Here is a 24,690-nt window from a genome sequence, read left to right as displayed (position 1 = left end):
TTTGTAGTACATTGGGCAGATCATGACCATCTCCTAAATTGGTTCCCTCGTATGTAAAATGAGCGAGTTAAACTAGGTGATTTCTAATGTATCTCCCGGCTATAACTATGCCCACTTTAGTCTCTTGTACAAGTTCTTGAAACTTGTAGATAAAAGGTTCTCTTGTTTCTTTCTATAAAGCTCTCCATCTTGATTAATAATTATTAGGCACACGAAGAATCCTCTTATTCAATTATTAAAGAGGCAAGCAATTTTAAGAGTCTATCAGGTGGAAAATAAATATTAAGGAAGCGTTTTACACTAGAAATTAGTAATTATTTATAAAATAGCAAGTAGCCAACAATTACTCTTTAGTGCGTAGTTCAAGCTATAAAAACAAACATTACATACTGCTTAAAATATGTATTGCATATTATAATATGTAACATTTCATGAGCATAAATAATAGATACTTGCATATTCTCATCAGACACTAGTTGATGTAACAAGTCCATCACAGAGAAAAAAAACTGGAGGCCCTTTACATCCAAAGCATTCAAATAAATAGAGTTCAAGAAACAAAAGCACCTGTCTTGATAGGAACCTACACAGGTTTATTTCATGTTCAGTAAGTGATGAAAGGGAAAAGAGCAAGAGAAGTTGGGGCAATCAGACTTGATTCTTGTGGCCTGCACTAGTCTAACCCGGGGCACTTTTTAGCAGACTTTTTTGATAGCAATGAGAAATCATAAAGACTTGGTTGCCTGACTCCTGACAATTTGTAGTTAACCGTAAATGGTTTAATTTTTGATATGGAGAATTTTTGTTTCTGAAAGGACTTCAAAACTGTTGAGCAGGCAAGGGGGCTCAGGAGTTTTTACCACGAACATCTGCATATGTGACAAATGATTTCAAAGAAGGAAATAATGTCAGCAAAGAAAAAAACACGGAACAGAAAGAAAAGAGGACTGGGGAGAGAATGTGAAGGAATGCCCACGTTTATGGGCAGAAGGTTGTAGAGGAATCAGTGAAAGAAATAAAGAGGAACAAACCAGAGAGGAAAAGAAAAATACGTAATATTACAGGAGGAAGGGGCTATATTAGGTATAAAAGACAGACAACAGAGTACAGAGGATGGTTACTGGAAAAAAGACTGGCTTTCAAGTGACAGATTAACACAGCGCTTGTTCACAGTGCCAAATTCCAAACGGTTAAGATGAAGTTACAATGAGCAAGTGAAGACTATTCTTTGAATGTGAGCTGTCATTTCAGTTGGTTTTAAATGACAATTTTCCCCGTCCTCCCACTTGAATCAAGTTTTTTAGTTCATTACCAGATAGAAACTCTTATTGGCAAATAGTTTGTACCCAGTATGTTAAAAGAACTTTATCACATACTTCAGTGAGATGACTTTCACTCTCAATTTAACATTATTAAAATATTTCCAAATTATCTGAATCATGAAAAAAGAACTCAAAACAAACAAACAAACAAACAAGTAAAGGGAATGGAACGAGAATAATGAGCTCCAAATTTCTGAGTCCTCTTAGCAGGACAGTCTGACACTCAGAGAGAGTTCTAAGTCTTCCAAATTCTCAGCAAGCCCTTTGGGCTCCAGGCACTGTGCAGAAAGTGTCAAGAAGCTTGCCTTGGCATAGGCTGTCTTACTTTGGAGAATATCAAATGAATGGTGTTGGCAGCAGACTATAACATGTGGTTCAATTATTTTGGTCCCCATGTTTAAATAACTAATATTGCCATCGTTTTTAGGACCTCTCCTTACTGTGGTTGTATTTTTAATGTCTGCTATACCCTTGCTTCTGTGTAATTTCATCAGTTTTCAATTTTGTGCTATTTTGCTTAAGTTTTACAAGACAGCACTGACTTACCATCCCTTTTAATTCTGACAATCAGTGCAAGAAACATGATAGCATATGTGTGCATGTGTGCGTGTGTGTGTTTATTTTGTCTTGTTTTGTTCTGCTTTACAATTCTTGGCCTGGGTATAACTGAGTTCATTTGTTTCCTTCATGTACATCACATGCATTCATTTAGTTACGCCTTCCCATCTTGGTGGGGAAAATTAAGCAGCCACTTTCTAGTTCGTGCAGGAGCACGTGACCTTACTTATTTCTGTAATGGTAATAGTAATAATGACATCAGTTCAATGACTAAGTGCCCTTTCCTCTTCCTCCCTGTTGCCCAGTAAGATGAGTATTGTTACTATTATGGCTGCTACTGTTATCCTATTTTACAGATTTTTTAAAAAAGACCAGAGGTTAAGTGGCTTTTCCAAAGACATTAAGCTAGCCAGCTGAAATTTGGAAAAATTCCCCTAGGAATTCTGTTAGGAAGCCGTAGTGCTGCAGTGCTGCTACAGATCGACTGATTCTCTGAAAGGCAGCTCGGAGGGGTCAAAAGTCGAGAAAAAACAAAAGCCATAGCAGGTTCTAAACCTAGACAGCTTCCCCCAATCTGATCAGAATGTGAGGGATGCCAGCCAGACCCACTTCAAGCCACTGGAGAGAAACCATTGAGAAGACCTCCACTTTGCTGATGTCAGTGGGCACGTGGCGTCACTTAGATGCAAGGTGATGGGTACTGGGGACTGTATGGTGGTTACCATGAGAAAAAAAGAGAAAAATAGGATCTATGCAATAGCATTCCCTTCTATTTGGGGCAACGCAATAATTTAATGGGAAAGAGTAAGAGAAAGGAAGAGGGGTGTGTGTGTGTGTGTGTGTGTGCGTGTGTGTGTGTGTGTGTGTGTGTGTGTGTGTGTGTGTGTGTGTGTGTTTTCCTTGTTGACAGTGAATTCTCCCTGGCAGGGAGGCAAGTAAAGTCACAGATGAAACTAGTGTACTACTATGTGCGTGCCTTTGTACCCATGAACTATCATACTTTGGTTACTCAGAGTAGCAATTGGCATCAACAGAGGGTTTGGGTTTTGCTATGGTTTTAATGAACGTAGAGTTATATCCATGTCATTAGAATATAGAATAGGGAAGAATAAAATAAAGGTCCATGTTTCCTCTTAAGTCCACACTGTACGGATATTGTGTCCATATTGTATATTGCAGCATATTGTAGCGCATGGTCTGGTAGTTAAATATGCAGGCTCTGACACTAGATCGCTTAGGTTCGTATTCTGGCTTTCTCCACTTACTGCTGTGTGACTTGTACAAATTGCATAACCTTTCTGTGTCTCAGGAGAATTATTGTTTTATCATTTATAAAAATAAGGATGATGTTAGGACTTGCTCCAAAGGCTGCCGAGAGAATTAAAAAATTAATTCAAATGAAGCATTTGGAGCAGTGCCTGGCATAGAGTAAATAATCAATAAATGGAACCTCTTACTATAATCTGATGTGTGCTATAACTATTTGCAAGCCAGTTTAAGGAAATAATATCTGAAAATCACTCTTTTCTCCTAGTCCTGGGAAGAAAGAACATTCTTATTCCACATGGTAAAGCATAATACGGAGAGCTAACATTTTTTAGGAGATATTTGGAGGGATTCACCACTTTAAGAAGTCTCTCCCCCTAACTGTGATGCTTTGTTTTGCCACTAAATGCACTTATTCATTCATTGATTTTAATTTGTTTGCTTTAGACAGGTTGGGACAGTTAAAATGTTGCATGATAATGAAATATTTAAATTTGAGCTATTGTGTGTGCCGAATTATAATACATAAGTAGAATCAACCAATTAAATTAGATGCTGTGATATATTTTAAAGGATATCTGATGCGTATTTGTCCCTTTTATCTAACTATGGAAGAGAGATACGTAACTTTTAAAAATATTTACTACTTTTGTGTTTTGCTGGTTTTATTTCTACATTTATTTGAAGCACATAGATAAATCTAAGCTAGTATTAAGATCCCACAAATATAGTCTCTTATTCAGGTTCATTGGTTGTGGATAAAAGTTAGAATATAATAATTCTGTTTTTAGTGCTGCATAAACTGAGTTAAAATACAGCAATTTATATCTGATATTGAAATCCCTTCCGCCTTAAAGGTTTCTGATTTAACTTACCATTACTAAGACAAGGATTCATGGGATGAACTCTCCCTGAGGACCCTGATTAGATGTTGGTGTTATTCATGGCCTTCCTTCCTTGTTTCGAACCCAAAGAAGTGGGCAATAACCCAAAATTGTTAGCGTGAGAGACTCATTGGGAAGCCACAATTTAAAATATTTGGATGGTGACTTTCCTCCTGTGGACAGATGTTCCTATCAAAAAAAACCTCCCATATTTTATATCAGTTGACCTCTGTGTTTGGGAGAATGGTTTATATTTATCCTAAAAAAAAAAACACCCAACAATTATAGATAAATATGTTGTTCTCTCATTCCCAGAAAGTGGGGACAGAGAAAGAAAAAAAGTAACTTCTGCTTTCCTTAAATAGTAATACTAAACTTTTCTTATACGTTCCATATTTAATCTTTCTATGTAATCTTAAAGCAATCCTACACAACACAAAAATCTATCTATTAATTTTTATTAATTTTGTTTTGAGGGCTGCTTCAGATTTTTTTAAAAAATGACTGAATAAGAGGAATATAAATATCGTATAAATCTTTTCAATGATTGAATAATTAACTAGGAGCAGCTTTATCTCCTTTTCATGGATGAGTACAAGTGACTAGAGGTATAACGAAATAAAACGACTTAAAAGGGCATTCAGGGAGTCACAGACAGAAATAAGATTGTAATCCATTTCAATGTTACATCAATACCAAAGAATGAACAGCCAGAAGAGACTGAGTCTAAAATAGTAAATATATTGAGTATGATAAAGGCCTCTATAATTTAACAGATCATTTTAATGTACACAAAATGATTGTGCAGGGAAAAGAAGAGGAAGCGGCAATATTCTCCTAGAACAGAATACATGTTACCTTTCTATTACGTTGCTTTCTCTACTTTAAAAATTGTAAGAGTTGAAACATCCCAGGAAGGAATATGTATCAGAGGGGAGCGCTAAGGAAGACTGTGGCAGGGTCAAAGTCACAGATGGAGTGAGTTTAAGTAACCTTGTCCTTTACTCTCTCTCCTCTAGCACAGAAATAAAATGATGGATACCCCTACTTAGATTATCATTAAAATACTTTGCTTGCTATTCACGAGGTAACCTTCACTTGTATCAACCGTCAATTCTCTACTATCCACAGTGAAAGAAAAGAAGTAGTGTAGTGTAGATTAGTTCAAATATTTTTTTATTTTGAAACATTTAATTTAAAAACTGATTTTCTTTCCTGATTATGTTTAGTGTCAGTTGATGTCCAGAGGAGGTAGCAAATATTTATCCTCTAGCAGGGGAAAGTTGGACTGGGGTTTTAAGAAAAAAAAAAAGTCATGGATAATTTTAGAAAGTGAAGAAATCACCTACAGAAAATAGGGTATATAGTTTTTTCAATGAGCATATTTATGAGTGTTTTTGCATGCCAATAGATACAGCATTTTTATTAAAGAAAATGCAATATACAAATATGAGTGTTCTCTAAGCAACGTCCTCAAGCTTCTGTTTCAATGTATGTCAGGCGTTCTTTTCTCACAACATAACTTCATCCAAACCACCGTCCTTCAAGCATCAAAGTTATATCAGAAAATAATGGAATCTGAATTTACATTACCAGTTTCACCTTCATTTTGGAGACACATGCCAGGAAGCTTATCTCCCTTTAAAATATAATCATTTTCCGCAGTTCTCATCATAACTTTTAAAAATATTTCAAAATCATACAGCATTGCGTTCAAATTAATCTGCCAGTCTAAGACGAAGTAAGGGGTAAAGAGTAAAAGAAGCTATTACAAACACATTCAAAAGGTTTTCATTCTCAAAAAAGAAAAATCACTGTTCATTTCAAGGGTAAATTAATTTTATAAATTGCTTTATTTTTTAAAAATCTGTCTTTAAGGTGGCCTGTAAAAATTGATACCTCACGCTCCAGAGGTGATGTTGAACAACAATGTACTTGATCAGAATATATTTAAGTGCATGATATTGAATATTTTGTTTAATAATACTTTTGATTTAGAAAATTTGCAAGTCTCTTTAGAAATTGAGATATATAAATATTGATATATATGTTAGTAACAGTCCTACAATCTAATTTATCCCATATACATATAAATACACACACTACCTTTTAAAACACATTAATAATAGATGCAAAAGGAAAGTCAAATTAAAACATTAATGTGAATAATTCAGCCAAATAATTTTTGCTACTTCTGTATCGATTCACCTGCATGAATTCAATTTTCGATGTCAGTTTCCAATCATAACTCATAACTGCGTCTTTGAAAGCAAACCTAAGAATGAGAATTTTAACACCCCTGGAGAACAGTTCATTTTCTCTGAGCGTCCTCTAAATCTTTCCTGAAACTCAAAGGCTACTCCTCCAGAAGTGATTTACAAATGATTCACCTTGCTGACAGGACAAGTAGAATTCCTACTAATTAGAATGTTTTCTTCATATGAAATCAGCTACGGTGAATCAAGAAAACCCTGGCGCCAATTTAGTCTCATTTTCACTTTTGTAGGTTAATGAATTATTAAATTTCTTCAGTAATTTCTTCTGCAATCGCAATAAAGTTTTTATTTTAATTCTCTATTCTGAAAGTAAATCAGGAAAAACAGACCATTATTCAGTTTTCACTTAAGGAAAAGGAGACCAAAGACTAAGTTTCTGATATGCCTACTTGAAGTTATATCTTACAGTCTCTGGTTCCTGTACCTCTGAAATGCATACAGTTCAGTATCATCAATCAAAGACTGGGGACGGGGAGACAACCAGACTTAATAGGCCTAAGGATGACACTACATAATTAGCTAGTTTTATCAGTTGGCATCTTATTTACAAATTTTCTCAATCAATCATGTTATGATGGATAAGAATGCAGTTTAGCTACATTTTACTTCTAAAGTTTTTCTCCATAAAAGGATGTGGCATCTTCCGTTTTGAATAGTCTTTCTAATTTCCATTCCATTATTGAAAATAAGAGTACTAAGAATTTTGGTAACCACATAACTAGTGGAAGAAAGAAGATAAAGAGAGCCATAAATATTCAAACAATTCCTCTTTCTACTTCAAAGAAGAAAGATTTTTTCTGTTTCTTCCTTCATAACAGTACACATTTTAGATCACCCAATAAACAAGTGAGAAGCTAGAATATACAAAAGATAATCCTTTTATTTCCCAGCTATCTTACTGAGTCAACTTAATGTTTCAATTCTATGTTACCATTGTCTCTAATAAGTTGTAATTTTCTCACAAACCCAATGTCAAATTTTAAGGATCCTGTATTATAGTTAAGTGAATATAATGAAATATATTCCATAGGACCACTAAGTTATGGAAAGCGTACAAGACATTCAACTCAAAAAAGAAAGAAAAAATTCAACTCATTTATAAAATAAATCAATCTTCAACTTGAAGACATGCAAAACAGAGTCACAACCTCTTTAAGGAGCAGATATTTGGAGAGAGAGAAAAATAAGCACACCTATTTTATACATATTTATATACAGATATGCTACCAAAACATAAAGGGTAAGCCAGGTGCTGGGATGCATCTCACAGTCTAACCCATGGAACCCTATGGCTAGCGGCAGTGCTGACATAACTGATAATTTGACTGAGGAACATCAGGTGTTACCCAATGGTGACGGAAACAGAAAGCCCTTTGCAGAAACTCACAGAATGTACATGGATTAGAGTCAAAAGGAACCTCAAAGATTATTGGGTCCATCCCTCTGTTCTTGGCTAAACTAAACCCAGCTCTTTTCAGCAACTGATAAGGTTGAATTTGAAGTCAGTAGCATTAGAAAAAAATCTAATGACTTGGACTGAGAGCATCCTTTCTTTCTAATCTTTGACCCATAACATTATGGACTTCTAAGACAAGTCCATTCCTATTGAAAATGGCAGGGTGTTTCCCAAGGAAGAGAAGAACGGAATGAGAGTGGTCTTGTAAGTGTGGATGGAGATATGTACACATGTGTGAGAATATGCACAGGACATGTATGCATGTAGTGTGTATGCAGATGTATAGTTTATTTCTCTTGAGACTTAAAAAAAAAATTACTGTGGTTGCAGGCTTTGTATTCCTTTGAGAGGAGAGCTGAAATGTTTGACATTTCAAAGCCCAGGAAGCATTCTGGAACTGCAAAACGAGCAAAACTCTCCCCGTGAGAGGGCACTAGGGGGCCAAGCGGAGCAGAATCTTCCCTCGCTGTCCATTCAGGACAGCCTTGGTTGTCAACCTTTGCTCTCTGCCGCCTGCGCTGGGGGCAGGGGCAGTGGAGGACGCTGGGGGCAGGGGCAGCGGAGGACGCCGAGAGCGTGCACAGCAGCTGCAGCAGGATCCTCTCATAAAACAAGGAAACCCAGGATCTGTGGGGCAATGAGCCGCCTTTACGGGTTGACAGTTGTGCTGTGGCTGTGCCCGTGCTGCTTGGCAAACTGGCTTTCGGTTTTGGCTTCGCAAAAAAGGAGCGGAAGGGGGAGCTGTAGTGGTTCCCAGTGCCCGCAGGGCCCCCTCTCCTGGCCGCTGTGTGCTGGCCACAATGGGTGCAGAGTGTGCGCACTCGTGTCTCTCTGTGTCTGTTTGTGTAACTGTTTGCATGACTGTCAATCTATCTGTCTGTGTGACAGAGAAACAAAGATGCTCGCGGAAAGTTCCCTCTGGAAAATAAACCTCGGGAGTTTTCCTTGCTATTTCCCAGGCACCCTGGTCCTCCGTAACTATGATACTGCTATTGTCGCTTCGTTATTTTGTTTCCTCCAGGATGATTTATATCCAGGAGTGAGAAATGCACGTTTATTGAAGTTTTCTGTATGTGACCTTACTTCATGGAAATGAGAAAGTGGCTGGGAAGGAAGGAGAACCTGAAAAACGGTAAATTCCCTCTTCGGATTGTGAAATGAGACAGTTAAGAGCCCAGAAACTGGACTCAGACTGTCCGGATTCAAATCCCGCTCTGCCACTTTCACTAACTGTGTGCCGTGGGCAAAGAGCTTCTACTCGGTGCCTAAGTTTGTTCATTTGCAGGATAGGGATAGTAACAGCGCCCAGCTCATAGGGTTGTGGAGATTAAATATATGTAAAACGCTTAGAACAGTACCTGACACATAATAGTTGCTGTGTGTTAGCTATTAAGATCATCCTCGACATCCACTGTGTTAAATGTGGAGAAGGACCATTCCGGCCCTTTCCCCCATCTGTACGCACTAGATCTCCATACATGCCCATCATATCCCCAAGCAAAGATGAAAAAGTACCCTCCCCCGCCCGCTCCACACCCTCCAGCACTCGCAGTCACCCAGCCACCCCCACCAGTGCAGACGTGCATCTGCGAACCCCTCCCCAGCCGTCCTGCGCGCCACACCTGGGGGCGCACTCGGGGGCAAAGGCAAACGAAGTGTCGGAGAGCGCCGGTTCCTACCTCTCCTAATGAGGAGTGCATTGGGGGTATTTTCCTACCTGCCCCAGGTTTTTGCCCTTCTTACTGCCGCCGAAAGCCAGTCCTTGGTATGTGCCCGCAGATCGATTGGCGGCCTGGGCTGGCGTCTCCCCGCCCAGAGAGGACTTGATGGAGTTGAGTTTGGCCCGCGAGCTGCCGAACTGGGAGCTCTCCACCATCAGCACCGCGGCCAGTAGGAGCAGGCAGCGGGAGGAGTCCTTGCCCCGCATCAACGCGGCCATCGCCTGGCGAGGGGTCCCCAGGAAGGGGCAAAGCCCGCAAGGGTGCGGGTACAGAGGGAGGGAGGACCCCAACACGGGGTCCTACGCGCGGGGCGCCGGGACTCGCAGACTCTGTTTCCCCCAACCCCACTTGGCTTTGGGGGCCCAGCACCGTGTGAACTCAGTCTCACGCCTCAGACCGGGAGGGAGCGCGACCCAAGCAAGACCTGCTTCTCCGCCAGGACAGGAAGTTCTGCAGTAACTGGAAGCAATCAAAGGCGAGGCGCCTTCTTGCCAAGGAGGCGTGACCCGAGGTGCAAGAAGCCCCAGCGCCACGGCCCGCACCGCTTCCGTTGCTCCTTGCCCCGCACCTCCGAGGTCCCGCCCGGTTCTCCGCGGTCCAGTCCTCCTCCCAGCTGCTCAGGAGGTCCACATTAGTTCCTTCTCCTTCGGCCTCTGTTGCGTTTTCTCTCCTCTTTTCCTTCCCTACCCCTTATGTCTCAACCTTTGCAGGACATAAGTCCTCCTTTTCAAAGTTAGCGGGCACTATATGGGGGATCAGGAACCGCCCCCGGACAAGACCCTTGAGGTCTGAGGCCAACCAAGGTCCCGCACGCGCGCACGCACAGGCGCCCCGAAGCGTTGTTCTCCGGCTCACAGCCCTGCAACAGCCAAGCGCTGCCAGGGACGCCGCGATGCCCTGGGAACTGTCTTGCGCTCCACGCGGTCTCCCTCTCTGCGTCTGCTCTCTCATCGCCGCCCCCTTTGCTTTTTATAGCTTCCCACAATGGGTTTTTTTTTTTCCCTCCGCCCCCAATTCAATAGTGACAAAGAGTGAAAACGTATCTATCACCCCCCACCTTCCCGCCCCCCCTCTTCGCTTTTCCCTGCGGCTTCCCCGCCTGATTCTCCCTCGCCCCCTCCCACTGCCCTTCCACCGTACAGCAGTTGAGGAAATGGGATTCACCCCCAGAGGAACAGGCGGGGTTCTGATTATTCCTGACAACCAGCCACTCCCGAGGATGGAAGAACCTTTGCAAACAAACGGATGGCAAATGTGGAAGTGGAGAGGGGCGAGCTGCCACCTCGCTTCGGAACCGCCAGCACCCCTCCCCAACCCACCTCCAGTCCCTGACTCCTGGAGGAGCACTGGGAAAGCCCTACAGAAGACTGAAAGAAGTGAGCATCTGGGCATTAATGGTCTGTGTATGCTCAAGTTGGGTTTTAGCCTGTGCCTCCCAGTGGATGTGTGAGACTGGTACTGTATTGGTGCGCCAGGGAGTGCCCAACCGATCCAAATGGGACTTTGGGAAGAAAAGTACCGGAGAAGGGGGAAAGATGCTCCTATTCTCCCTCTGAGAGGCGTTTAGGACTTTCTGGTCTCCTCCTCTTCACCCTCCAGTCCCCCTCCCCACCACAGAAGCAGCGTTTGTCTACGTCTCTGAGGAGCTGGGAGCAATGGGGGTCCCCTGAGTACCTTCCGAGCTTTGAACCTCACAGCTCTACCGGGCATCTTTACTGTCCCAGGCAACTCCCCCCTTTGCAAAGAGGAAATCCCAGACAGGAATGAACGGGGCGGCAAGGGAGTCTTGGAGGTTCTGCTTTCTGCCCCTTAGCCTCTGGGAATTACATGCGAAGCCTTTCCTGCGAGACCCGAGGCTCCCAGGGTCCGGTTCGCTTCTGTGGGAAAGAGGCTCAGAGAAGGGCTGGAGCGCGCGGGTGTGCGGCGCTTGGGGGCGCCAGTGGCAACCGCTGGGCAAGGCGACGAAGCCTTGCCGGAGACAAGAGATGAGGGCTGTCCCAGGCAATCTCTGGGACTGGAGATGTTCAGCGGCAGTAGAAAGCCAAGGCTTCCAAAGCAACCCAAGCGCTTAGGAATTTGTTGCATTTCTCCTTCTCTGGTGCGCTAACATCTGTGCACAGAGAAATCGAGGCTGTGCAGTACAACTTGACGGCTAACAGCTAGGGGAGGAGGCTGTTCTTTCTAAACACGCTCTAGAATCTTCAGACATGAGTTCCTCAGCTTTCACACCTGATCCTGGCACACACCAGCACGGACAGTGCGGTATACCGTCAACAGTTGCTAGGGAGTGACTCCTTTCTTTTCCACCAAAAGGGCTGAGGTAGGTCTAAAGTGTGAATTTGTAGCTGGGTTCCCGCAGGCTGCACCAGCTTTGCATATTTCTCTGCCCTGTTCTGTCTGTCTGCCAGGAATTCTTCATTTTCTGAACGACTTTTTTCTATTTGAATGCACAAGCAAGAGGTAATTAAAACTTGAGGAACCCTCAGGCATGTTTTCTTATCTTTGGATTCCCTTGTGCTTCCACAGGGTAGAGATTTTCAGGTTAAAAAAAAACTTTTTTTTTCACTTTTTAAAAATGTGCCCAGGAATGGATTTGGAAGGATTTGTAAGCATTCCAGGCACTAGTGGAGGGCAAGGAAACTGACTAACTTACACTCTACAGATAAGTACTTGGGATTCAATGCTTAGACTTTACACAAAGGTGTATCTTTTGCCTTCATTGTGATTTGCCAAACAGAAAACATGAGAGAAATGGAGAAAATTAAGTTAGGAGCCTACTGGTTTGGATATTTTTCAAGAGTATTTTAGAGCAAAAGGAAAAGAGAGCTAAATATGTAAGCAAGAAATCACTCTACCTCCACTTGAAGAGTGTGGGAATCCACCAGCTGCTGAAGAAACAACTCCAATGAATCAACAGAAAATCTGAAGATACTTTGCCTGTTTCTGTTGGTTCCCTCTTTCTTTACCACCAACCAAAATAAGATACCATACAGTCAGAACCCAACTCCTGTCATATGCTAAAAAGAAATAGTGTACAATTCAGCATATGTACTCTCAAGAAACCCTTCAGCTCTAGATGTCAGGATAAAGAGATTATCTCGGAGGTTCACAAAGGACCCTACAAGTTCCAAAAGCAAACTTTACAAATACAGTTAAAAATCAAAGTTCACATGAAAGTTACTTTCACAAACATTGTCCCTTTTCTATAAAACAAAATCACGCTATGGAATCAAATGCTAAAACATATACAACTACACCTTAGGCTAAAAAGGAAATAAAAACTAATTTCATTCATGGTCCAAATGCTCTCTGTAACATTGTATAGAAGACAGAAACAGACACACGTAACCCATATGCGGACAAGTAGGTATGCGTGCACAAAATCAACTAACTGCAAATAAACATAATCCTTTGGATTACTGTTTTAATCCCACATGTGTTTTCTCATGTGTGTTTTCATAAGTATGAAGAGACAAGCTTCATATTCTACTTGGAAAAATAGATTTTTTATGCCTTTTGTATAACATCATTAGGGAGTAAATCAATAAAAGCAACACTGTACAGAAGTAAAGATAGGGTCCTCTTGTCCAGAAGGAAGTGCCTCTGTGGACACTTTCTCCTTTGGCCATCATTTCCCACTTCTCTTTGCTCCTCAGCTGTGGGGTGATTTCAGTTCCATAGAAAAACCACAACTGACTCAGCAGTTTCTTCTGGGTCCTGGTTTCCTTCTGAATACTTAGGGCCAAGGTAAGCTAAGTGTATACCTCATTGCCTTATTCTTGTTTTTCATCCTATTTTCCCTCTCCCTGCATTAGTAACCACTTCCCACAATAGTGTATTTATCAGTTGTTCATTTATTCACTGTATATTTATTAGATTTAGGGCCTTGAGGACACAAAAGTGAGTAAGTCAGGGCCTTGGCCATGGAGAGTCTTATGGTCCACTGTGAAGGCCTTTACTTACTGAAATCTGCCTCTACCCGTCTCAGGAGCTGCTGCCATTAGCCTTCCTCTGTTCTCATCCACCACTGAATTCTGCCAATCTCAGTCTCTCACAGGGTATCTGGAGCTTCCAAGCTGGATTGAATTCATATGACTATGGGAATAAAAATATTAGGAATGTCCCCCAGAGTCCTTCCTTTTCTCATAAGTTACATGTACGTTTTAGCAGCACACAGGGAGACAATATTCCCACATCTGTGGTTAAATGCAGAGAAATGACACTAGATGTGGTCATTTGGGTCATTTTAGGTAAGTAAGAAGTACGGTACTCTGGCAAACTTGGGAAGGGACGTTAATTTTTAGTAGGTCCCATAGGCCCACGAATCTTCTTGTTCACACAAGATGGACATGAAACATCTCCATTATTTTTCGGTTTTAAAGGATTTGGAATATATGGTTTTGTGTGTTTCCTCTCTCCATGGTAAACCAGCCTACCTGGTCTTCTATTCTAGTAGGACTCACACTTTGGATCTTATCACATGAGAATTTTATGTTTCTCACTGTCTAAGGGAAAACAGTACCATGTGTTAGCATCAATTACATTTTAAATAATTTGTGATAAATGAATATTAGCAATGGTATTGTGAACATTTTTAGTGTCTCTTGATAGGACTAATTTACATACAAGATATGAAAAATTGCATCTCCTATTCTATCCCTGCCATAGTTTCACCTGTTAACTCTCTTCCAACTTGATCTCCTGGACAACAGGTCCAGTGAATAAGAAAAGACCTCGTCACTCACATTTGAGGCACTAGCTGTGTTTGACCCAAACGTGCACAAGTGAAATGGTTCAAGGTTATTTCAGAGTAAATCAATCAGAAACATAATTTCTTAGCCAGTGGCTTGATTTTTGATCCTTGACATATCAGTCATCTTCTCAATACTTTACCTGCCGCCCAAATGATAGAAACTTACTGAACAAATCCCTCCCTTACAGACTGAACCCAACTAATAAAAAGCATGCAAATGATAGAGTCAGAAACTCAGGGAGACAAACTTCTGTTGATTCTTGTGCATATGGGTGACCTTAGGTAGAACTGAAATTAGAAATTATCTCCAAACGTTTAACACCAAACCTTTCCCTTTATGATGCACAGTTTCTGCTTCTTCTATACACTGCATATCCTTCTTGGTGGTCCATATACCCCTACTGCTGAGCTCTGGCAGGCTGTTCCAAGATTCATTTTTGGAAAGAGTACTATACTTGGTGGTTTGGAAAATATGTTTAATTCTTGAGAGAGGCTCATTGCAAGAAATCTCATCTTGAACAACAAAACACACAACTTTTAGATAATCTAGACCAGTAGTTTCCAAATTCTTTTCCTTAGATCTCCAGGGTTCTGTAGGAGTCTGACAAGGAAGTTAGAACTGCTGTTATCTTTGACAGGACCTCATGGGAGAGGGCTCCTGCAACATGAATTTTTAAGTGTCTATCTTGTTACTGTTTTTATTTGGGGGAGGGTTGTGTTGGTTGGTTTTTTGGCTTTAATCAACCACACAGATTTGGATGCAACAATGAGTTGGGCAAAATACTCTATGAGTACTCAACCTGCCAACAAGATGGGTTGATTTCTATCCTGCTATTATTGCAGATTATTGCCAAAATAAACATTACTCAGATGGGGAAACTATTGAAAATCTGACAATTTTTCTAGTCAGATATGGTCATTTGAAGTAAGGCATATTAAAAAATGGTAGGGCAGGGTATTTAATCCAGTCATGGTAAAATGTGTTTGTTCCTGGTCAGTTATCTGAAACTATGAGTAGTAAACATAGAAAAACTTCAACTATAAAACAAATTATGGCACAGATTGAAAAATAATGGGAAAACTATTGGCACCAACTAAGGAAATATGTTCCTAAGTGGCAATTTTAAATCTGTGTTTGAAGCATAACCATGCTTGCTAACAGGGAATGTAAATTGTGTTTAGTTTATTTTCCAATGATCATTCTGCAATAGATTGTACCTTTTGATACTGTGGGAATAGGCTCCAATGCTCAAAAACATCTTGAGGTATGAAAAACTCAAAGTATTAAAGTTCAATCAGTTTAAGGAATTTTAAAGGTAACTGGCTTGGAAGATATAGTAATAATAAAAAAATAATAATAACCAAAACATACTGAATGCTAACTCTGTGCTAAGCTTGTTAGGTACTTTACATGTATTGCATGTATTATCTCTTATTTGTATGCCTTAGTTCATGCCTTTAAAACAATGTCCAGTATTAAAATAATACTGAGCAAAGAGTAACTTGCAGCACGGCAGGCCCTCATTTGTACTTACAGATGCCCAGTTATGGCAACAATGTGGAGTGCACCTAAGAAAAGGAGAATTCATCCAAAGAAAATGGAGGTGGCTTTGCATCACTGCAGCAGGACTTAACACTGATTCCTCTAAAAGAGCCAAGATAAATCACTTGATAAAGGGCTACAAATAACACCAAGAATACAAGTAGATGAGTACATATATTGCAGCTTCGACCAATATAGTAAAGCCTCTTGGAAGGTGAATGATCATAGAGTAGAAAACCAAAACAAGACTCTCTGCTGTAAGGATGGTGTACTCACCTGCCCAGGCTGATATAACAAAATACTAGAGACTGGGGGGTTTAAACAACAGAAACGTATTTTCTTACAGTTCTGGAAGCTGGAAGTCCAAGATCAAGGTGTCAGCAGGTTTGGTTTCCTCTGAGGCCTTTTTCCTTGGCTTGCAGATGGCCTTCTTCTCACTGGGCTATCCCTCTGTCTTTGTCCAAATATTCTCTTAGTAAAAGAATACATGTCATATTGGATTAGGGCCTACCCTAAAGACTGCATTTTAACTAAATTACCTTTTGAAAAACCTCATCTCCAAATGCAGTTCCATACAGAGGTACTGGGGGTTAGGGTTTCAACATAGGAATTTGGGGAGGGGGCACACAACTCAGCCCATAATAGATGAATTTATAGACAGTGCATATAAAACATTTGAGGAAAGAGTAACATTTCTGGAACTCTGCCAGAGTTCCTGAACACAATGTGGGAGATGTGTCATATGTCCACTTAAAAGTGTTATTTAAAAAATTTTCCTATTACCATTTTACCTCTAACCTGTGTTAATGATATTAACTTCCTCACCTTCTTCTGGGTGAATTGAATATGAATGCAGCTGACTGCATCTGAGAGTGACTGTCAAGTTTCCACTGGGGCCCTGAAAAAGAACACAAAAAAATTCAAGCTATTTGCCAAGAAGATAAGATCATTTCTACATTTAAAAACAGCACTTTGTTAATGAAAGATGGAAACAATAAAATACAGGAGTATATATGATACAAAAATGAAATTGTTGTAGATCAAAGAAAAAGGAAGTGGCCATCAAAAATAGAGATCTAGGGCTTCCCTGGTGGCGCAGTGGTTGAGAGTCCACCTGCCGATGCAGGGGACACGGGTTCGTGCCCCGGTCCGGGAAGATCCCACATGCCGCGGAGCAGCTGGGCCTGTGAGCCATGGCCGCTGAGCCTGCGCATCCGGAGCCTGTGCTCCGCAGCGGGAGAGGCCACAACAGTGAGAGGCCCGCGTACCGCAAAAAAAAAAAAAAAAAAAAAAGCAAAGGGAAAAATAGAGCGATCTAGCAATCAGCAAGTTGTTCTGTTAGTAACTTAATTTGTCCATTTATTTAATTTGATTTGTTCAATTTACTCAGTAAATTAATAGTTACTTAGAATCACAGTACTTTTAATTCATTCAAGGCAGTGCTAAATATGTGGAAGCAGAGGGAATATCTGATTTCATTGAAACTGCTCATGGAATCATTTTTTAATATATGTGCACTTTGACCACTTAGTTTTAAATTATTAAGAAATCTGAGTTAGAATAAGTTCAAATTTCATTTAGTTTTTTTTTTAGTTGGTCCTTCTGAAATCCATAAAATGTGTCTACAGCCATACCACCCTGAATGTGCTCGATCTCACCTGAAATCCATAAAACGCTATGGATTTAAAATGCTAAAGAATATATGTGCAGATTTGTATATACCTAAGATCAAATAATATCTCCTAGAATGTAACAACTGTTTCCATGTTCTAAAATTGGGTTAGCCTTGTTCTCCAATACCAATGTGTATTTTAATTAACAAGAAAATGACATTCTTAAATATTTGATCAAGTTTGCCTTTTAGGTATCAAAATGTATTATATAAATATAATCTTATCATGTTATAGAATTGTTCAAATTTTTAAGCTATCCTATTGCTCTATAATATTGAACATATTTTCCCCCTTCCAATTTACACTGGAGCTAGCACGGGAGTCAGGGGTATGCCAACTGGGACGCTTTCTAACATGAAAAGTCAAGATACGTTTATGATCTTTTAAGCACCATTTTCAAGTTCACAGAATTACATGATTTTTCTTCTATATGTTTGCATAATTCTAGGAGTTCACTCATTAAAAATGCTCACAATTACAAGTTCTGATCAAAAGTTATTTTTGTTACAGTCCAACACTCTTAATTCTCTTTAGCCAAGTGTAGATACACCTAAGACTGTTAATTTTAAGTTAATTTGTACACTGTCACTCATTTGTAACACGCTTTCTGAATATAGCAGACATGATCAACTGATTTCTTTTCCAGTGGCCATTTGATGTTAAAATGTCCCTAAGGAAACCACTCTAAGTAGTGCCTCTAACTGAGACCATATATATGGGGGATGGAAATTGCAACCCATCATGATATTTTTCTCTGATAAGAGCTCCTGTTAACTGTTAGAAATGGGCTTTAAAAAAATAAGTGATCTTACATAGTTATTATTAGTCTACAAGACTAAGAGAGGTCTAAGTTCATGTAGCAGAGGGCAGTAACACACATATATCCATGGTTAGAAAGATGAAGAGCTAGAGATTATTACAAAGTAACTTTTCTGGAGAAAAGTTTTTAAAGGCCATTCTTGTACCACTATTATTAAATGGAAGAGAACTGACAAACAAATTCATCTACCCCTCTAATGAAGAGGTTGTGATACCTTTCAAATCTCAGATTGCCAAGATTGAAAAAAAATAAAAATCTTCCCCTTACCCAACTATACACAAGGAGCCATCTTCCTTTGTCAAGGTCTATTCAGAGATGCCCATGTGGCATTGAAGTCTGCTGTAAAAACTCTTCCACACCACTCAGAAACAAAGGCAAATAAAGTGTTGCTAGCAGTCCCATGAATGTGCAGAATGCACTGGAAATAAACAATACCTGCTTAATCTCACTTACCACCACTTTATCCTCAAACTTTCCCTGGCTACCTAAAAAAAAAAAAAAAAAAGGCAACAAAATCTGAAGACCTCAGTACTTAACCCTCCTTTAGTTCCTCTGACTGCTCACCGCTGTAAAAATATTTGCATCTTTTTGTCTTGAGTTTTTAAAAGGTTATTTCAACAAACTGCTTCCCCCCTTACTCACTCTGTCCTAACTTTACCCTTTGTTTTACTTCCTGCAATAAACCACCAAATAAAGCAGCCCCTGACACAAGGGGATAGACAGTGTTATTCGAAAAGTCTGTAGGTAAAACTATGAAGGTAGAGTCTGGGAATACACGATGGAATAGTTTTTAAACTCCTGCTTTACAAAACCAGAAAAAGATACTAGGATAACAAAACCAAAACAACACAGACAACATCTACAGTATAATTAGGCAACATGGTGAGTGAACAAAATCATCAGTAGTTATAAGGCCCACACAATATCAGTTTCCGGGAAAAAGATGACAGTAAGTCCCCTACATATGAACGAGTTCTGTTCCAAGAGCACATTCATAAGTCCAATTTGTTCATAAGTCCAACAAAGTTAGCCTAGGTACCCAACTAACACAATGGGCTATATAGTACTATAATAGGTTTATCATACTATTCACACAAACAATACATAAAAAACAAACACAAAAAATAAAACATTTTTAACCTTACAGTACAGGACCTTGAAACATACAGTAGTACAGTACAACAGCTGGCATACAGGGGCTGGCATCCAGTGAACAGGCAAGAAGAATTACTGACTGGAGGAGGGAGAGGAAATGGGAGCTGGTGGAGCTGAAGGATCCTCAGCAATAGGAGACGGAGGGCAAGCTGCAATCTCACTCCCACCTGACGCTGATGGTACAGGGTCTGGTTCCTTGCTGGATTCAATTCTATCTACCCTCTTGAAAAAACCGTCCAGTGATGTCTGGGTAGCAGCTCTTTTTTTCTTGTCGTAGATGACACAGTAGCACTGGATTGCATTCTGAACGCACATTCGCATCTTTGAAAGTTCGCAACTTGAAGGTTTATATTTAGGGGACTTACTGTATTGAGGGAAAGCAATGGAGCTCTGAGAACAAGCACAACCTCAAATCTTTATCTGGTCCTCATTGGAAAAAACCCAACCAATCTGAAAATAGTATACCAAACCAGGAGGGAATGGGTTCTGCAGGCTCTAAATCAAGGAACAAAGCCCCTCAATGAAGGGCAACTTCCAGAAATAGAATCCAAATTGAGCAGGCCAAGAACAATCAGGACAAAAGAAAAAGTCTAGATAAAAATGAGCAAAGGGTGGAAGTGGATCTCAAAAATATGAGGCCATTTTTAAAATCACTCTGTAAAAACAACAGAAGAGGGGCTTCCCTAGTGGCACAGTGGTTGAGAGTCCGCCTGCCGATGCAGGGGACGCGGGTTCGTGCCCCAGTCCGGGAAGATCCCACATGCCGCGGAGAGGCTGGGCCCATGACCCATGGCCACTGAGCCTGCGCGTCCGGAGCCTGTGCTCCACAACGGGAGAGGCTACAACAGTGAGAGGCCTGCGTACCACAAAAAAAAAAACAAAAAAAACAAAACAGAAGAGGGAGTACTAGAGCAATGTAGCTAGAAAAGTTATTTTGGCCCAACCCTGTCTCTAAGAGCAAATTAAAACTTATTTGAATTAAAAATGAGCAACAAAAGAGGACTGTGGCCCAATCCTATATAAATTCAATATGTAAAAAAAGAGAATAAGGATTAGAAGAGCATCACTGTCTGCAAGCAGAAAAAATACCAAAAACCAAAAACCAAACAAGCAAACAAAAACAATACCCAGTAAACACATAAAAAGAGTAACCTAATATTCCAGAACACACTAAAGGAAATTAAGAAAAAAATTGAAGCTATCAAAGAACATCATATGTCAGAATTTGAAAAACTCTAATAATATGTTTCAAGAAAAGAAAGATTTGAAAAGATATGTAGCAAGAAAAATCATTTCAGAAATGAAGCCTGAATGAACCTCCTAAAGGGAATCTTTAGGAGAAATATCAGATGAAAAGGAGGGACGTGGATAAATCAAGAAATAAGGAAAGAGATCAAAAGAGTTCAAGAAGGGGAATTCCCTGGTGCTCCAGTGGTTAGGACTCTGAGCTTCCACTGCAGGGGGCTCAGATCTGATCAGAGAGCTCAGATCTGATCCCTGGTCTGGGAACTAAGATCCTGCGTGCCATACAGTGCGACCAAAAAAGAAAAAGAAAGAAAGAAAAAAAAGAGTTCAAGGAAACTAATAATAAATATAGAAATAGGAAAAGCTGATTCAACATACTTATAATAGTTTTCCCAAATAAGAAACCTAGGCAATGGAACAAAACAAACACTAAATAATTTAAGAAAATGTTCTAAAATAACATGAACCGAAAGATTTGAAATTACATATGATAATGTTACATAGGAGAAAGTCAACCCAGAATGGACAACCCCGTAACATATTCTAGTTAAACTACTGAACTTGAAAAATAATATCCTTTGGCCAGTAGGCAAAAAGATCATGTCACTTTCATCAACCATCTTTTATACTAGGAGATAATTAAGTAACATATTTAAGACATTCAGAGAAAGAAAATGTGAACCGAGGGTTTTGAAACCAGGTAAACTGATCTTTATGTACAAAAGTTCCAGACAAAATGGTTTGTGAATCTGAGGGGTCAGGGAATATTATCACATAAGCCCTTCCTTAGAAATTTACCAGAAAATAAGATTTAGAAAACCACAGTGACTGGGGAGATATTGAAATAAAGAGTGGCATTAAAAATGCAATTACCTGTAGAGCCTAGACTACAGGATGGTTGGTCTTCAGTGAGAGACACAGTATTATATAATGGCTATATGCAGTAACAAGTAACAGAAGAGAGAGAGAGAGATAACAACACTTGTGAATATGGATGTGAAGAAATCTTCAATAGTTGTAGTAAACAAAACAACAGTCCTTTTAAACAACATACCATGACTAAATGCGGGTTTATTCAGAAATGTAATGTACTTAGGAAATCCATTAATATGCTCCATCAGTGTAATAGGGCTAAGAGAATAATATGATCACCTCCATAGATGCAGAAAAAGCATCTGGCAATAATCAGTACTATTCATGTTAAAAATTACCCAACAGAATGGGAATTTATGAAGATATATTCAGTTGACCCTTAAACAACACAGGTTTGAATTGTCCAGGTCCACTTATACATGGATTATTTTTCCAATAGTAAATACCATAGTACTACAGGATCTTGGTTGGTTAAATGCTCAAATATAAAGGAACTGTGAATACAGAGGGCTGACTATACATTATACTCAGAGTTTTTACTTCACAGGGGGTCAGTGCCCCTAATCCTTATACTTTGTTCAAGGGTCAACTGTCTAGGTCTAAGTCTAGGCCTAGGTCTAGGTCTAGGTATATATATAGGTTTAGGTCTCGATAAAGGGATAGAGATAGAGATATCATTACAAAAGTTGGAATCTTTACTTAATAGAATCACTTGATGCTTAAATGAGAAAGTCAGAAGTAAGACGAGGATGATCACAATCTCCACTACTATTGAGCACTGTGCTATTGGTAATAGTCATCAGCTGAGCAACAGAAATCAATCAGGCATAATCCATAAGAATTGGAAAGGTTAAAGTAAAACTACCTCTATTTGCAGATAATGTTAAGTATATATCTGGAAAACTAAAAAGAAAAAAGGAATTTACTAAAGAATCAGTTTTTAAATTTAATGTTCAATCATCTGTAGTCCTTATATACAAGAAAAAATTGTTTAGACATTATAAAGGAAGTTTAGACCCCATGTCAATTGCCAAAATCTAATCATACAATTCTTAGGTATAAACATAACCTGATATGTACAAAAAATATATTTTTGAAACCTAATACTCCTGAAAGATTTAAAAAAAAAAGTGGACTTAAGCAAATGGAAAGTAATACAATATTCTTGGAGCAGAAGACTCAACATTATAAAGATGTCAGTTATGCCTGAATTAATAAACTTAGTATAATCTCAGTAAAAATACATCATGTTTCTTTGAAAGTTGTTTTTAAAATTCTTTGGATTAAAAATCTTTCAGGAGAGTAAACAAGAAAGTTCAGGAAAACTCTGAGAAAGAACAGTAGCGATTAGAGAGATGGAGATAAATCTACCAGAAATTAAAACCTCTAAAAGAGGCATTGGTTTGTTACTGGCACATAAACAGACATACAGGCCAACATGATACCACAGAAAACTCAGGAGTATACCCAACTGCATATGGACATTTAGTATATGATAGAAGCAGCAACCCAAATCAGTGGGCTAAAAGATGATTAGTTTAACTAGATAATATTTTTTTAAAAAGGTAAAACTGAATCTATTCTTTACAGCCTCACAGATAAATTCCAAATGGATCAAAATTTTAAATGTAAAAAAAATAATAAAATAATGCAAGAGGTAAAAAGAAAACATGGATGAATTCCTCCATAAACTGAATTCCTCCATAACCAGGGAAATGCTCTTCTGACTTAAAATCCAGAAGTAATAAAGGAAAAGATTAGAAAATTTGATTTCATAAAGATCATTTTTTCATAGCAAAAATCACTATAAACAAAGATAAAATATTAATGACAAACAGGAAAAAGTAATTGGATCTTATATCAGAGATAAATGGTGACTATCCCTAATGTGTAAAGAGCTTCTAAAAGATGGAAAAGTAAAAGTCAAACAACTCTACAAAAAAAAATAGCCTAGAGATACAAACAGAGAGTTTAGAGAAAAAAAGTCAATCGGCTTTTGAAAATATGAAAAAGTGCTTGCACATAATAAGAGAAATACAAGTTAAAACTACACAAATATATGATTTCTTATCTATAAGACCGCAAAAATCCAAATGTTTGATAATATCTCTACAGCAAGCCTGTGAGAAAACAAGCACCCACGTTGATGGGAATACAAAATGACAGTACCCCATATGGAAGGGAATTTGGCAACCTAGTAAAACTACACATGCATTTTACCTTTGACTTAGTGAGTAATCCCACTTTTAGGAATCTTTTCGAAAGATACACTAGCAAAAATACACTAACACAGGGTGTTTACTGTAGCACTGCCTGTAATATCAAGGGTTTGAAAAGAATCTAAATGTCTATAAGTAGAGCACTGGTTGAATAAACTCAGAACATATCCACAATGGTGTTCTATGTATCTGTAAAAAGGAATAAGTAATATATTTAATACATTAAATGGAGTGATCTCCAAGATGTATCATTAAGTGAAAAAAGGCAAGATGGAAAATTGTGTACTATCATTTAATTAAGAAGGGGTAGTTACAAATATATATCTGTAACTGTATCTCGATCTTCCTTTGCTTATGATTTAAAAAATAATAAAGACAAATCAAGATACATATAAAATGGAGGACAGGAATAGGGTGGAGGGGACCATGCGTAGTAACTAGCTTATTATTTTTTGAAAATGATAAAAAAAGAAAAAATAAGCATTTATTCTGCTTTTCCTAGTCTCACCATACCTCAGGGTAACCAAATAAACTATCAAAACATTTTCTTCCTATAGGGGTTAATAGATGACAGAATTAGAAGATCATCACCACTGCAATCCTTAATGAGTTATGGAATCTAGGCAGTCATCATCAGTGTTTGACATTACAGAAACTGAGACAGCCAAATATGATACGCTGCTCGATGGCAGTACACATTACAGTGGACCCTAGAACAACATGGGTTTGAACGGCACAGATCCATTTACAGACCAAGTTTTTCAATAAATACATACTACGGTGCTACGCCATCTGAGTTTGGTTGAATTGGCAGATGTAGAACCAAGGATAAGGAGGGCTGACTGTAAAGTTACATGTGGACCTTCAGCTCTGCAGAGGGTTGGTGTCTCTACCCCGGGAGTTGCTCAAGGGTTCAGCTGTACCAC

General features: G+C 39.2%; 1 protein-coding gene across 1 annotated transcript in view; it reads right to left on the bottom strand.

Annotated features, from left to right (window-relative positions):
- DKK2 (dickkopf WNT signaling pathway inhibitor 2) overlaps positions 1-10,441 on the bottom strand; it is a 102,236-nt gene extending 91,795 nt beyond the window's left edge. The window contains exon 1 of the mRNA XM_067735393.1: positions 9,480-10,441. Within this exon, the coding sequence (XP_067591494.1) occupies positions 9,480-9,701 (222 nt within the window). The 5' untranslated portion in view covers positions 9,702-10,441. The remainder of the gene's footprint in view (positions 1-9,479) is intronic.
- Positions 10,442-24,690: the final 14,249 nt, after the last annotated feature.

Source organism: Pseudorca crassidens, chromosome 4 (genome assembly GCF_039906515.1).
Source record: "Pseudorca crassidens isolate mPseCra1 chromosome 4, mPseCra1.hap1, whole genome shotgun sequence".
In the NCBI taxonomy this organism is placed as follows: Eukaryota; Metazoa; Chordata; class Mammalia; order Artiodactyla; family Delphinidae; genus Pseudorca; species Pseudorca crassidens.
This window is presented reverse-complemented; position numbering and strand designations above follow the sequence as displayed.